We start from the raw sequence: 14,744 nt of genomic DNA, 5'->3' as shown, positions 1-14,744 counted from the left end.
GAGTTACTTCATCAATATTTGTCTGACGTTTTCGTGTGCTTCAACTGAAGCAGGGCTCCTGCAGTGACACTGTGTTCACTTGGTGCATCATATCAGGGGAGGGTATGTGACATCCACAGGCCTGACTGCAGGCACGTTGGTCTGGATCACCTGGGTAAGGCGGTATCTGCTGGGTCTCCAAAGTAAGGTTACTCTCTTTGTCTCTCTAGTTAAAAAATATCTTGGGGGAGATCTGCTGAGACCGTGCAATTCCTGTTTCTCCTCAAACTCCTGCCCACCAAGCTTAGCACCTACGGGTTGGTCTCTTCTGCAACACTCACTGCTCTGGAGTCTGCCTAGTGGTGATTTTGTCTTTAAACTGCAGCTGGCCCATATGCCACCGTCCCTTCAGCTCATTAATCCTTATGCTCTTCTCCGCAGACGGTTAGTCCCGGCCCCGGAGCATGCACAGTGCAGCCTTCCTCCCTGTCGACCGCCCCCCTCGCATCATCTTTTCACTGTACCCCAACAGTGGGACGAAACCCAACGCAATGCCTTTTCATTGCCTGGCTAACTGAAGCGTTATCCCTGCAGGGTGAAGATTAAGGCTGAGATTGTACGGAGGCCTGGTTAATGAAAAATGAAATTATAGTTCACTTCCAGGCCCCATAAACCCAAACAATCAGAATTTTGTGGCTGATATCGATTAGTCTGAGCAGCCAGATCAAGGCTGATGTTTATTCTTCCTCTGAAACTGCACAGACACAGCCATGGGATAGAAAACTAAATGTACGTTTTCTTAGATTTGATAAGCATTTAAATTGAGATGGGACAAAGAATGCTGAAGGTTGTACTGGCCCAGGCACCACCAACCAACGAGGCCACATACTTCGGGACGGCCCTCGCTGGAGCGCCAGTGCGCAGGGTCCTCACACCGCGGGCCCCTCGCGCCATCTAGTGGCAGCAGCCTCAACCTGTGAAAGAACAGGCAGTGCGTGCAGAGGCGGACGAGTGCGAAGAGCGGCCTCTGGCAGCCAAGGGTGTCAGTCCCGTCCCCCAGGGCACCAGCTCTCTAAGCGCCACGCCAGCAGCTCAAGAAGGCATTAAGACATCTGAGGGGCGAGGCGGCGAGCTGTGAGGTCACAGCAAGCGAGGGCGTTTTCACGAAGGAATGGAACTCAGCAGGACAGGAGCGGACGTGGAGGCGGGGTTGTGTGAACAGGGAGAAGATGGGAGGCCCCACACAGGCCGAGCCCAGTCCAGAGGAGGCTGAGGGTCGGGGTGGAGGGTTCTGGGGTGATCAGACCAAAAAGCTGGAGTGAGCCAGACTCTGCTGTGCCTGGAATGCCTAGGCACTTCCGCTTTATCCCGAGTGTAAGGTTTTGAGAAATCAATGAGCCCAAGAAGTCAGAGTCCTGGATGACCGACGTGGGTACTCAGGGTCGGTCCCGGGGACAGGGGAAGGTTGACAGAAAGATGGGTGATGTCCTCAGGCCGTGGGGTGCTCTTCAGATCCTGAAGCTCAGAGCTGGGACCCCCAAATCCAGCAACATCCCAAATGTGGGACCAAGGCTGAACAACACGGCTTGCCCGCGTGTGGACTAGTTCTTCAAAGGGATGGTGGTGCCCTGGTAAATAATAGTTTCACTAAAAAATAATTTTGAATTTACCACAGTTCCTTGTCTTTCTTCACTCAGTGAATAACCAAGGACACCTTACATCTCACGGGAACACCCCTCACCACTTGCACATCTGCACACTAATTTATGTTGGGAAGCACCCATTCAGTGAGGGCTGGCTGGTGCTGGAGCAAAGATGGGAAGGGTGAGAGACTCCAAAGGGAGACCCCTAGACTTGGTGCCTAATGGATTAGAGCAGAGGAAGAGGAGGAAAGCCCGGGAGGCAGAGGAGCTCAGCTCTGGAAGGGTGCCTGAGGCTCTCCACCAGCCGGCCACCTCTGCAGGCACGCATGTGACAGGCCTCCGGCCTTTGCACCCAGGCCTGAGGCTTGAGGCAACAGATTTGCTGCAGACTTGCAATTGACGTTTACTAACCCCACTGCTGGGCAGCCCCGGCTGTTACAAAGTGTCCTGTGCTGAGCCAAAGTCGGCTGCAGTTACTTCCACACACTGCCATGTCGACGACGAGCATGACACCCAGGATGACCTGAGCTCCTGGCTGCCTCAAGGAGGTTGTGACCCCTGCCTTCCCAGGCCTGGACGCAAGGCCTCAATGAGGCTCAGGTACGGTAGCCAGGTAAAGCCTCTGTCCTCAGTCCTCGCCAAAAGGCACTGAGAAAGCATTTACAACCTCAGCATGGGACTCTACGCTTATCCCTGTTAAATGTCATCTCATTACTTCCAGCCCTTTAGGATAAACACGGGGCATGTGTTCACCAAGTCACTGATAAAAACAGGACAGTAAGACAGAGGGCTGGGGATGGTCCAGGTTGTTGCATTCTAGGAGTTATTCGATCAGAAGCAACTCCATGCAGCTCGAGTCTGTCCCTTTTGCATTCTGGGGCCTCCAGGGTCAACCTGAAGCAAGAGTCTAGCTCCTGCCACCACACGAGGCCCTGAAAGGATTCTGCTGCTCTATGCTCTCGTATCTGCTCAAAACAGCAAGAAATAAAGCAACACAGAAACTCCAGAGCTGGGACTCCCACTCAGGACCAAGAACAGAGGCTTGCCCGCATTCCTGTGGACAGCATGCAAAACCCAACCCAACTGACATAGGGCTCCAGAGCCCTCGCTGAGCCCTGAGAGCCTCAGGTCCACGGACATCCCACCAGGATAAAGGACTGCCATCTTCCTGCCTATGGAGAGGGCTCCGGATACCACGTGCCAGCCAAGGAGGCCTCCCAAACTCCCCTGCTCTGCTTTCTGAGGACACACAGGAAGCTGTCTTGGGTAGATGTCCAAAGTGGCAGACACAGAAAGGTTCTGGAAAACCCAGCCCTCCCCCTACACCTGCCCATCACGCTCACCTGAGATTTTCACCGGACTTTGAAAGCTGGGTTGAATTTTATGTACGTTGTCATTTTTTAACACCTGATCCAGAGGAGATCTTTCAAAGAAGGTGAGCACGACTTCTGACCTAGAATACTGGGAAGAAAGACGCTCGTTACTAAAATTCAATCCTGCCGCAAGGTGGCCCATCTGACGCCCAGCCCGAGAGTTCAGACCCCCCGCAGGGCTGACCACACAGTGGGGCTGTGATGGCCAACACTGTTCCTTTATCTGTGGCCCCATGTGGCTGAAATGCAAGGTCCGAGGGACAGACAGGAGGGGTTAATGGCAACAGCGGCTAGTTTGTCTGAGTTCTTGGTACGTGCCAGTGTTTCGCACACATCCCCCTTCACTCTTCAATAAACTTTCCCGAATCACAGATGAGGGAGTAGAAGCTCCGGAGATAAGCAGACCCCCTCGACCCCAGTCCAGCTTCTCAGTCGATACTCCACATGAGGCCAGCAAGCTTCATTTAAAGGCCGCCCACCTAGGTCACCGTGAATGCTGCCCTCGGCTCCCACGTGCCCTCTTCTAAAACACCCTCGGCAAGACCAGTGGCTTCTGAGCGGAGGAAGAAAGCAAAGACCACCGTGGCGGAGGGGCCACATCCTCCCTGCTCCAGCCTGCCTGGCCCCTCACCTCCACCTTTTCCCCAGGGAGCAAAAGCGGAGCCACTTCCGCCACCCACAGCCTGCACCTCCAGGGAGGGGGAGCAGGTCAGTCATGTGAAAGCCACAGCACATGCCCCCAGCTCCCAGCCCGGCAGCCCTGCGGGGACCCACCTTACACGGCATGCCGATGATGGTCTTCAGCAGCTTCTCCACCTCGTTCAGCCTGGTCTCTATATCGTGGGCCTCCTTTATGGCAACCAGTCCTAGAATTGAGACAGAAATGCCTAAGTCAGAAAAGCAGACCAGGAAATGTGCTTCTACATTAAATACAAGACAACAGGCACCCCACGACGAGGAGGGCCTCCCCCCGTGTCACCCTCCACGAAAGAGTCTGGGAACATTAACTCAGCCTCGTGTGTGCACAGCCATACCCTGGAAGCCCTGCTCACAACCTCCGCCTAAGCTTCAATAACCCGATGAACGATTTACTTGTGTGCTGGAGTGGAAATTGTCCTTCCAAAAGGAGAGGTCTGGCAGGCTGGGTACAGCGGAATGAGTGGGGCAGGCAGGCATAAGCCACAGCTAGACCAAAAAAGCCCCCTCTGAGCAGCTCCATAAACACTGGGGACACAGCCAGAGCTCAGCTGGGGACCACTCAGCCCCCGCCAGTGTGGTGGATGCAGCCAGGGGAGGTGGCCCAGGACTCAGCCACCTCCAATGATACAGCAGAAGGACTTGCTCTGCTGGCAGTGGAGCCCATATTTAGACAAGTCATTTAAATGCAGGTTTGGAAGGGAAAAAATCTGATCTTCACCAGGAGAAAACCAAAGTGGGCATGACCCAGGACGCTTTTCAGGAATCTGAGCCTCTGTCCTTGTCACAGTTACCAGAAGTCCTGGGTGGCTGCTGGAAAGGGCAGTCTTGTGTTTTTAAAATGCTCTCGCATGGAGATGCGGGGTGCGCTTCTGTCTCCCCAGGAGCAGCACAGAACGCAGATCCTCCCACCAGTTTCTACGCATTAGCTTCCAGCGATGAGAAATGAGGTCGCAAGGACGCCGGCCTCTGCCCCAGACTCCATGTGGCTCAGGATAACTGTCCCTGTGAGCTGTGACCAAACCACAAAGGCTGAAATCCCACAACTATCGTCAGCTGCTGAATCTAGGTTTTTCATAAGTTCTGGTTTCATTTTGTTTTACAGGAAAAAGAGTTGTTCATTTTTCAGGCAACTCACTGACTGAGTCTACATAAGCGACAAAACTAATCTCCTAAAGTCCATGACAGAAATGAAGAGGCCCAGAGCATGTGGTCCCTGGAAACCAGGGGCGCCCCCAGACACAGGGCGAGGGCATTTCCGAAGGCCTGGTTATAGCGGGTTACAGTGGGGGACCCTTCATGATGTCACCTGGAGTCGCGAACAACTTCTGGTCAAGGCCAGAAATCGTTGCCTTGACTCCCTAAAGCACAGGCCACCTTAGGGGCAGGCGACCCTGCTCGACAGTGGGGCTGCTGGGCCTGCCCGACTCCTCAGACACACAGGCCCCGGTGGCCCATCAGCACTGTTCAGGGAGCAGGAGTTCTAAAGGTGGCTGGGTGGGCCATGGCTCACCCCAGGGAAACCCCGGGCCTCTGTCCACGAGCCCATGCACACACCTCAGCACAACGTGCTGGCTGTCACAAGGGAAAGGGACCCCGCCACCTTCTCCCCTCTCTCCCAGGTGGCCCAGGCCCCCCACACCAACCTGCAGGTTGGGGGAAGGAGGGAGAAGAAGGAAGAAAGCACCAGAGTGTCAGATCCTCTGGATGCCTCTTCCCCAGGTCCTGAATTCTTTGCCTAGAATTTCAGATACACACACACACACACACACACAAAGGCATGCGTGCTGCTCTTTGCACCAAAATGCTGATTTCCTGCTTGCTACAGAGATGTCTACGGAGGGAAAGAGGAGGATCAAAATCCTCTGAAAGTGGTTTTTAAAGAGAGGAGTTATACAGATCATCCCACGAGCGCTTCTTTATTCTAAGATGAGCAGAACTATTATTGCAGTCCAACTTTACTACAGCCAGAAGATGAGTTTTAAGTCAGTCACGTCTATGACACAGCAGCTGCATTTTCATGTTCCGTACGTCCGTCTGTAGGAAGACTGGCCTTTTGCATGGTCAATGCATACGACACATTTATACCCATTTTACAGGATATAAAGCATAATTTAACAATCTCAAATGAGTATACAGGCTTATAATTCTTGTATCTTTGCTGTAATGACAGATTTTTGGTTATACCTTTGATTTAATTAATGTCCAGCCCATGGACTGGTGCATAACCTCCAAGGGTAAGACTTAGATAAATACATTCTGCCCTATACTGATCTTTCCGGGGAGCCAGACTCAGCAAATAAAACACAGGACACCTAGCTAAAATTGCATTTCAGATAAACTATGAATATTGCAATAGTGTGGAAGGACTCACACTAAAAATTATTCATTGTTTATCTGAAATTCAAACCCGACTTAGTGTCCTGTATTTTATCTGGCAACTCCATCTTCTACATGACTCGTTTTCCACAATGAAGTGGAGAAAGACAACTACATGTGGGCCTCAGAAACGGTACCGGTACTCTAGCTCGGTGCAGGCCCTCCCGGCTGGGACCCGGCCCACCTCCCTGCACTGTGCCCTGCGACTCGGCCCACCCTCACCCCAACCCCGAGGAACTGGTCTATGCTACCCAGACCCAATCCGCTGGGGCGGCGCCGCCCACGAGGAAGGGCTCCACCAACTCCCCCGGATCCCTAAGGGTGGGCGCCGTCCACTGTGCAGCCTTCCCACACCCGGGATGGGACCAGTCTGCCTCTGGGCTCCTCCGCGCCCTTCACCGCTCGCCACTGCACCTGCTCCTTCACCTGAGGGTGGCCCCGAGTCCACAGGTGACCCTGAGGCAGAGGTGCCTCCGCTCCTCTCGCCATCACCAGTTTTCAGCACAGAGCCTGACACGAGCAGGGCATGCAGTGTTTAAAGTTGACACAGGGGCTGGCGGGTGGCGCAGCGGTTAAGTTCCCACGTTCTGCTTCGGGGGCCGGGGGTTCGTGGGCCCGGATCCCGGGTGTGGACATGGCACCGCTTGTCAAAACCCATGCTGTGGCAGGTATCCCACATATAAAGCAGAGGAAGATGGGCACCACGTTAGCTCAGGGCCAGTCTTCCTCAGCAAAAAGAGGAGGATTGGCAGTAGTTAGCTCAGGGCTTATCTTTCTCAAATAAATAAATAAATAAAAATAAAGTTGACACCGGAGCACGGAGTCAAGAAGTCGTTCTCTCCTGGGGGCGCGCTCCATCCTGCCCGCAGGGTGCTGGCCCTGCTTCATGCTCCGCCGCATCACACTCAGCCAGACCCCAGACAGAATCTTCCGCTTGGCTGGCTCTGGGTCACAGGCCGCACAGGAGAGCTGCCCGGGGACAAAGTGGCAGAAGTGTGCCGAGTCACGGGCTTGCCGGTTTGCTCCCATCCGTGGAGCAGCTCACGGCTTCTTTGCGCCTGTCTCGTGTCCTGAACCGCAGCCCGGTACCCTCGGAAATGCGAACACGCTTCACAACCAGCGGAGGTGAGGACCTGTAAACGCGCAAGGAGGATGCTGGGACCCCTCCCTGCAAGAACAGGCATGACGGGTGATGGCTTTTCAAGCTCTGGCTTTTAGTTGGGGCACTTTTTTATCATCGACTTCCCCCACGGGTCCCTGAGTGACGAGCTGGCGATCTGGATCAACTTTCTTGAGGCGCTGTCCTCCTTTCTCCGAGGAAACCCACCCCCGGGGAACGTCCAGGATTGCTGGCCTCCTCCCTACGAGGAGCCTCAGCTAGTCAAAGGCAGAGACCGGGGAAGTGATGGGCTCAGCCGAACTTACCGAAGCCCCACAGCGGCAGGACTGGGCAGACCGATGCCGCCGCCGCGCCCCCGGGCTACGAGCCCAGCGCTGGGACCATCACATACCGCAGGCCCCCGGCGCAGGCCCCCAGCGCCAGCGGAGCCCCCAGCACCCAGACGAGGGCAGGAAGGAATCACCGCTCCCCAGGTGGCTTCCAACTGCCTGTCCCTCTTAAAACCCAACCTTCACATTTCTCTTCTCTCCTGGGCCCCGGATATCGCCCTCCTTCAATTGTTTTTAAGTGTTTCCCATGAAATGGTGGGTACATTAAATGTGTTGGGAAAATATTTTAAAAAGACAAACAAAACCAAAACTGCTATCTGGGGCCACAGTGCAGAAGTGAAATAAAACTTCATTTTAAAATTCCTAATTGTTTCATACACTCGGGTTCCTCCGGCCAGGTTTCTCAATTTCACAACAGGTGGAAACCTTAAACTCCTGCTAGTGACCCCAAAATTATTATGATTCTCAAAAGGATACAGCCCTGAAAGGTGAAGTGTGGGCAGAACCCACATTTGGGACATTGTGCTATTTTTCAGGGACAGCTGACAAGAACTATGAGTCCGCAAAGTACTGGTACCCCAAACTAATTACACGTATTAGGGTTGCTTTTTATCCTATCTTGTATTTTCCCTTTGTGACTGAAGAACTTTGGCTCTTAATGGCCAGTATAGCTTTCCAAATATCAATTGTTTACAGTAAATAACAATTTTAAACCTTATTTTCAAAAATGTGCTTAAATACAATAATTTAGGATTATCTAAAACTTTTCAGTTTATATTCCCAATATTGTTGATGGAATGAGAATTCTGTGGGGATCTTGTTTGACTCATTTTTACTATCTGAGATCATAATAATAAAAACTACAAGTATAAAATGGTTGTGAATTTGCACAGTTGAACAGAAAAACTCAAACCTCTCTTGGTTATGAGACTGTCGTTCCAGGACTGACCAGCAGGGGATGCTCGCACTCTGCAGAAGCCGTGGATTCGGTCCAGTCAGGACTATAGGAAGGGACAATCCTCCACTAACCACATTCAAACACTTCCATCCGGAAGTTGACTCAGAAGACTTCATAGCCCCCGGAAATTTCTCTAATTTCCAATAAAGCATAATCACTAATATAACATCAACTTTAAGAATTTCCTCTATACAATTTGTGATGTGAAAATTTTAACCAGAGTTAGCCCAAAACAGTAAAAAATTTGAAAGCAAAGGATTGATACCATGATTGTATATAAATCTCAGTGTGCCAATTTCACAGACATTTGGGGGCTAAAAATCAGCCAAGAGCAGCTGGGGTGCCCTTTCTTTCTAAACTAGTTTAGCCATGAAAACTGAGAACACAACACGTTTTTCTGTGAGTTTCAGGATCGGCTTCTTTACGCAAACACAAACACCTGGTGCCTTCCTGGAAGGCAGACTGAGCCTGCTGCCGGTGAGGGCACACAGAAACAACCAGCTCCCTGATCTCAGGACCCTGCACCCAAAGCCCCTGCTGTCTGGGGGTCTGGGCTGAACACCTAGGCTCCTGTCGCAGGCTGCCCCCCGCCCGGACGGCCCGTAGTCTCAGGCTAACGTGAGTGCCTTCTGCAGCTGCAGTTCTGGAAAGGATGACAAGGTGCTGTTGGGTCGATTGGGAAGGAAGACTGTCCTTTTCAAAGCGCACTGAGGAGTGTCCATTACCCAAGAACACAAGTCTCTTAAGAGGGGACTCACGCGACAGCACCCTCGGGAAACTGTGAACTTTCAATAACAAGTCCAATAACAAGTGACATTTAAAGAATTCCTTTTCCCTGTAACACACGTGTCCATGAACACGCTCAACAGAGAAGCAGGTCGCATGGGTGAGGCGACGGATGTGGGGTCACCTTGTAGGCAGAAGAGATACACAGTCTTTAAAGTTCAAGAATAGTACAAATTTTGGAAAGAAAACATTTTAAATTTTCTAGGAAAACTTGCAATACTAACTTCCTAAGTACCTGTTTTCTAAATAGGTAGTCAACATTTAAGTAGGAGTAAGAAACGATGGGCCTGACAAAACCGAGTGGGTTATTCTCTGTACACTTAGGCACCCCCAACGGCAGTCCTAACTCCCTGGAGACACAGCAGCTCTACGCCATGCAAGTCTCGCGTGCTTCCATCTGCGGGGTCCCACACAGCACTGACGGAAGAACAGAAACCCCGTCTGCCCCTCGCTCCTACCCTGCTACACACAAGGCGGTGCCCAGCGGGGTCCCGCCCCTCCACCGGCCGCCCTCGCTCAGGGATGTTCACACCACACTGTAAGAGCTGGGAATGCTGATTGACACTAATTTCTCCTCTGCATCTTTCCAGGAATAAAAAGCAGGACAGGGAAAGTAGGAGAAGCCGGAAGAGAGAGAGACAAAATACTGCTTCCTGAGGACCCAAGAAGGGGCCAAGCGAAGACGGGCTTCCCACCTGTAAGATGCTCCCTTGAGTGGCTATGTTATTTTATCAGCGTGAGAAGATAAGTGTTTGACTGAAACGTCCTGATCTTTACTGCAAGCTTCCCCTACTCTCTCCTTCTCTGGGCCTCTTCTTTCTTCTCTCCCACTAAAAGCAGAATTCCCTTACTAAACTTCACACTTAACATGTCTAAGAAGCCATTCACTTAGCCAGAGGTATCAGGACATACCACCCAGTTCTACGCTCTCACAGGAAGCACTTTGCATCCACCCGTCCCCAAGTACTACCTGCACCCCTGCTCTGTGCCAGGCACCCCATCAGCTGTTGGGGGTACCGTGGCCGACAGGACAGGCAGGACCCCGCCTCCCCAGTGCTTTCATGCTAGCCAGGAGCATGGACATGAGGCGAACACTGGCCACAAAGAGTGGGGTGTCACCTGGGAGGCTAGGAGGACTCCCAGCAGGGGACCCTCCCTCACCAGGGTAGGAGGCCTGAAGGCTGAGCAGATACAAGGGTGCGAGGGAGGGAGGAGGGGAACGGAGTGGGATCAGGAAGAGTGGGGGCCCTAAGGAGACCTGGATGGCAAGGGCAGGGGTGGGGAGGGCTGAGATGAGCAGGGCCTTACAAACCACCTTAAGGGATTGGCCCATGGGGGGCAGAGAGGAGTCATGGCTTCCCATGTAGGCTCTAGGCGCGAGAACTCCGCCCACTTGGCACCTCTCTCTCTTACGTAATACAAACACCAGCCCCAGGACTCCACAGTAACCTGCCCCTTGTGAAGCTGCCCCCAGCACAGTCCTTGACCCACATCAAGCACCAAATTCTAGTTTCTGGACCAGTGAAGCCACAGGCCTGGTCTGCAGGGGCCCCACTGAGGTCATGGTGGTGACCCCCTTCTCGGGCTCTCTCTTTAGCCTGGGCATGGGCTGTCACCATCCTTACCTCCCCAGGGCGGGAGGACGGCGGGCACACCTGGAGAAGGCGCTGTCAGGGGCAGCAGGCTGCACACCTGTCTGGAGGACTTTCGGTGAAGGGACTGTGTGTTCGAGAGCAAAGGGCAGGAGCTCCGGGGTCACATGGTCCTGAGCCCAAAGCCCACAGCTCCCACGTGTCCAGCACGGTGCTGGGCACTTTGTGGATATCACTGCTTCAGTACCCACAACAGCCCGGCCATGCAGGTATCATTATTGCTATGTTATTGATCACACACCTGGGGCCTGAGGAACTGAGCAACCAGCCTGAAGTCACCTGGCAAGGAGCAGGCGACAGAGCACAGATCCGAATCCTCACCTTCCACAGCCAGTGCTTTCAGCCGCTTCGCCTGACCCCTCCCACTGTGACCTTGTGTCCCCAGATGGGTCACCCAGTCTCGCAAGGCCTCATTTTTCTCCTGCAGGAAACAGGGTGGGTTTGCGGTGGGATTAGGAGATGCTGTATATAAAAGTCTTAAATACACGTTCATTCCTTCTCTCCTCCCTTCCCAGCCTGTCCAACTGCTGCTCATCACATTTTTCCTTCTGATTCTAAGTTACACATCAGCAAAGGATGATTAAGATGTTTTGTTCTTAAAACAAGTATGAGGTAAAACTTGCCAGCAAAACAGCCCTGTGGTTGTGTCCACTGTCATGACTCCACTCAGGCAGGGGTAAGAAGCGGAGTGGACCGAGGTGTCTGGAGAATAACATTGCAGCATAAGGGTCTGTGCTCCCACGTGACACGCCTGTGCCACCTCCGAAGCCTGACCAGCAAAGAGTGGGGCACAGACCCCTCCGCGCTACTTCCTCTCTGCCCCTCCCAACAAGGAGGGGCACCGGGTGGAGGTGGGGGGACTTCTTGGGCCTGTTCTGGGACAAGAGGACCATCTTTGTAGGGGTGACAAGCAAAAGTGGCCAGCGGATAGCTACTGTCACCAAGAAAGTAAAAGTGAGTGAAAATACCAACAAAAGCAGATTTCAGTGGGAGGGCGCTGCCAACCACTGCTAACAGTGGACTCTCCTATTGGCTTTCTCCGCTTCGCTCCAGCAGCTGCTCCCAGAGCCAGCACTCCCGCCCGACGCTGCACGCAGATGACATGGCCTGCAGTGTGTTATTGATGCCACGTGGGTAAAATGCACACGGGGTTCATGACCCACCACTCCTCTCTTCAGCCTCCTGAATCCCACCCCGTGAGCATCGTGCAGCTTCAAGCTGTGCTTCTTGGAGAAGTGGCTAGCTTATCATGTCGCCGCCATCTGAGTAGTGTGCAGGGCTCTACCACCTTTCACCGGCACTTCGACTCTGCCCTTGACTTGACTGTTTAGATGCAGAAACACCTTTCCCTTTTGGGAAAAGGTTTGTTAAAACAGACGGAGGGAAACATGAGGCCCAGACTTCTTTTAAAACGGGAAGGAGACCCAAGTCCTAGGCCTAGTCCGGGGCAGCCAGGATGCTACCAGTGGGTTCACAGTGCCTCTGATCCAGAAGCAGAACCAAGGTTCTCCTTTGAAATTTGGCGGAAAGTAACCATGACCTAGAAGCAAGCAACTGAGCCGCCTCTGTAAGGGCCCAGTTGCAGCCTCTCTGGCTGAGAGCTTGGATCAGGTCACCTGGGCCGTGTCTGTTGTACCCCCCACCCGCCCGCCCTGCACAGGGTGAGGTCTAATGGGATGAGATCACTCAACCACGAAGCAAGGCATGTGGCAACTTACAAGGAAGGAGAGGACAGCAGACAGAAGGAAGAGAGAGGAAGAGCAGGCTGCACGAGGTGGACGGTCAGCACTGGACCGGACTAGCAGCACATGCTGCCCTGGGCTGTGGGAAAAGCACGGCAGCCCGGAGACCTGTACTCGTAGGAGACCCAAAAACAGATCTGCAAGTCAGAAAGAGCCCCTAAGATCCCCCTGTGAGGTGAAAACGGCCCGTTAGAAGGGGCAGGATGCCCAGAGATGATGCTACGCATGGGGGGGCCTGTGTCCGAGGTGGAGGCAGGCCCACCAGGCACCTCAGGCAGGGCCCATCAGGCAGGGCAGGCACGGGCTCTGCACCCCTCACCCGCTGCCTGGGATCCTGTGGCCTCTGCTCTTTTTTCAGCCATTTTCACTAAGAAGGTTGACTCAGCGGCTCTGTGGTTCGTCCCCCGCATCGGTGGCATCCTCCCCCTTGTTTCTTGGTAGCGCAGGGTCCGTCCACGTGGGAGCAGGTGGGCAGGCTCCGGCCTGGGAGTGAGCACGCGTCTTCCTAGAGCGGTCAGGGCAGAGGCAGCCTGGCGGCGGATCCGTGTCCAGGCCATTCTGGTGACAGCCTGGATCCCTCCCTCCCTCCTGTTCCTCAGATCTCAAACCTCAGACGGTGGGCGAGTGTGCAGGAGGATGGACATCCTCGGTGACAAAGGTGGCAGGACGTCCTCAGGTCTCGGACCTCGGACGGCGAGAGAACGCACAGGTAGACAAATGTCCTCAAAGAGAAAGGCAGACGGACAGGCCACCAGCACCACTCGTAGGCTCTCCAGGACAGTCCTTGTTTGGAGAAAATGCTCCAACGTGGCATTCACAGCCGGGCCCCTGCACCAGCTCCTCCAGGCCCCCCTCAGTGAACGGCGTCCCACGTCTCAGGCTGAAGGCCCTGCTGTCGGCCCTGACGCTCCTTTACACGCCCGTGTGGTCTCCCAGTAATCCTGTGGTCTCCCTTCCAGACACATCGGTGTCTGACCACTTCTCACGCCTGCTCAGCCACAGCTGGGGACCGCCAGTACCTCTCCCTGCTCTCCCTGCCCCTCCAGTCTTTCTCAGCATAGCAGCCAGAGTGTGCTCAGATCAAGTTACTCCTCCACTCAAAGCATCTCTGAATAAGAGCCCAAATCTGAGCCAGATCTGCCCACTCCTTGCCTCCGTGACCGTCTACTACTCATCACCTCTTTCTCGCCACAAGGGCCTCCCCACCAGTTAGAGCCGCCAGGCACACGTGGCCTCAGGGCCTTTGCACTTGCTCTTGCCTCTGACTGGAAAGCTCTTTCTTCCCCAGATATCAGCCTGGCTTGTTTTCCCTTCCTTCAGGTTTCTACTCAAAGGTCACTTCCTCTGAGACCTTCCCCCACCCTCCCTGACAGTCAACCCCTCCCCTGGGTCCTCTGCCCCTACAAGTCACAGCCCCTTTCTTCACTTACTTTCTTTTTCTCCTGAACGTTTACCACTAACATATTTTCCACTTGTCTTGTTTATTATTGGATTTCTCCCAACCAGAACCTGAGAACCATGAGGCAAAGATTTTGGTGTCTGTTTTGTTCATTGATGTGCCCCCAGCACCTAGAACAGTGGCTGGCACATGACAGGCATTCAGCAGGTACTTGCTGAATGAATGAATGAATGAATGAATGAACAACCAAATGTTGATTTCACAGTAACCAAGAACCAAAGAGCAGCCGCCTACTTTGGAAACAGAAACTATTGCTGTGGTGGTGACCAGACAGCTCAGCCCTCCCAAGGCCCGAAATAGATGCCACCAAAAAGGATCAAGACAGTCCAGGAGCCCCAAACAGTCCATGGGGAATTCTGCATGTTTATGTTTTAACGGTGGACCTTCCTGGATGTGAGAGATGTCCTAGGTAGGAGCCCTCGGCCATGGTCTGGTCAGGAAACCCTGAGCCACGTTAAGTACCGCACCGAGGCCACTTACGTGAAAGATGGCCCCACCGGGTCTGAGTGGGGAAAAGGTAGAAAGGGGACACCTTGGTGACCCAGAGATAACATCCGCAGGAAGCAGCTATCGCCATCCCCTAGGGTTGGGCCACAAGAAAGGAAGAGGTGGGGCCATCAGATCCAGA

The 14,744-nt window shown here is 53.5% G+C and overlaps 1 protein-coding gene across 1 annotated transcript in view; it reads right to left on the bottom strand.

Annotated features, from left to right (window-relative positions):
* PXDC1 (PX domain containing 1) overlaps positions 1-14,744 on the bottom strand; it is a 33,057-nt gene that overhangs the window by 14,925 nt on the left and 3,388 nt on the right. Inside the window, exons 2-3 of the mRNA XM_014867443.3 lie at positions 3,770-3,861; positions 2,966-3,083 (exon numbers count right to left, since the gene is read on the bottom strand). Coding sequence (XP_014722929.2) covers positions 2,966-3,083; positions 3,770-3,861 — 210 coding nt within the window. The remainder of the gene's footprint in view (positions 1-2,965; positions 3,084-3,769; positions 3,862-14,744) is intronic.

Source organism: Equus asinus, chromosome 8, assembly GCF_041296235.1.
Source record: "Equus asinus isolate D_3611 breed Donkey chromosome 8, EquAss-T2T_v2, whole genome shotgun sequence".
Lineage (NCBI taxonomy): Eukaryota > Metazoa > Chordata > Mammalia > Perissodactyla > Equidae > Equus > Equus asinus.
The sequence above is the reverse complement of the archived record's forward strand: the minus strand, read 5'-3'. Positions and strand labels throughout refer to the sequence as shown.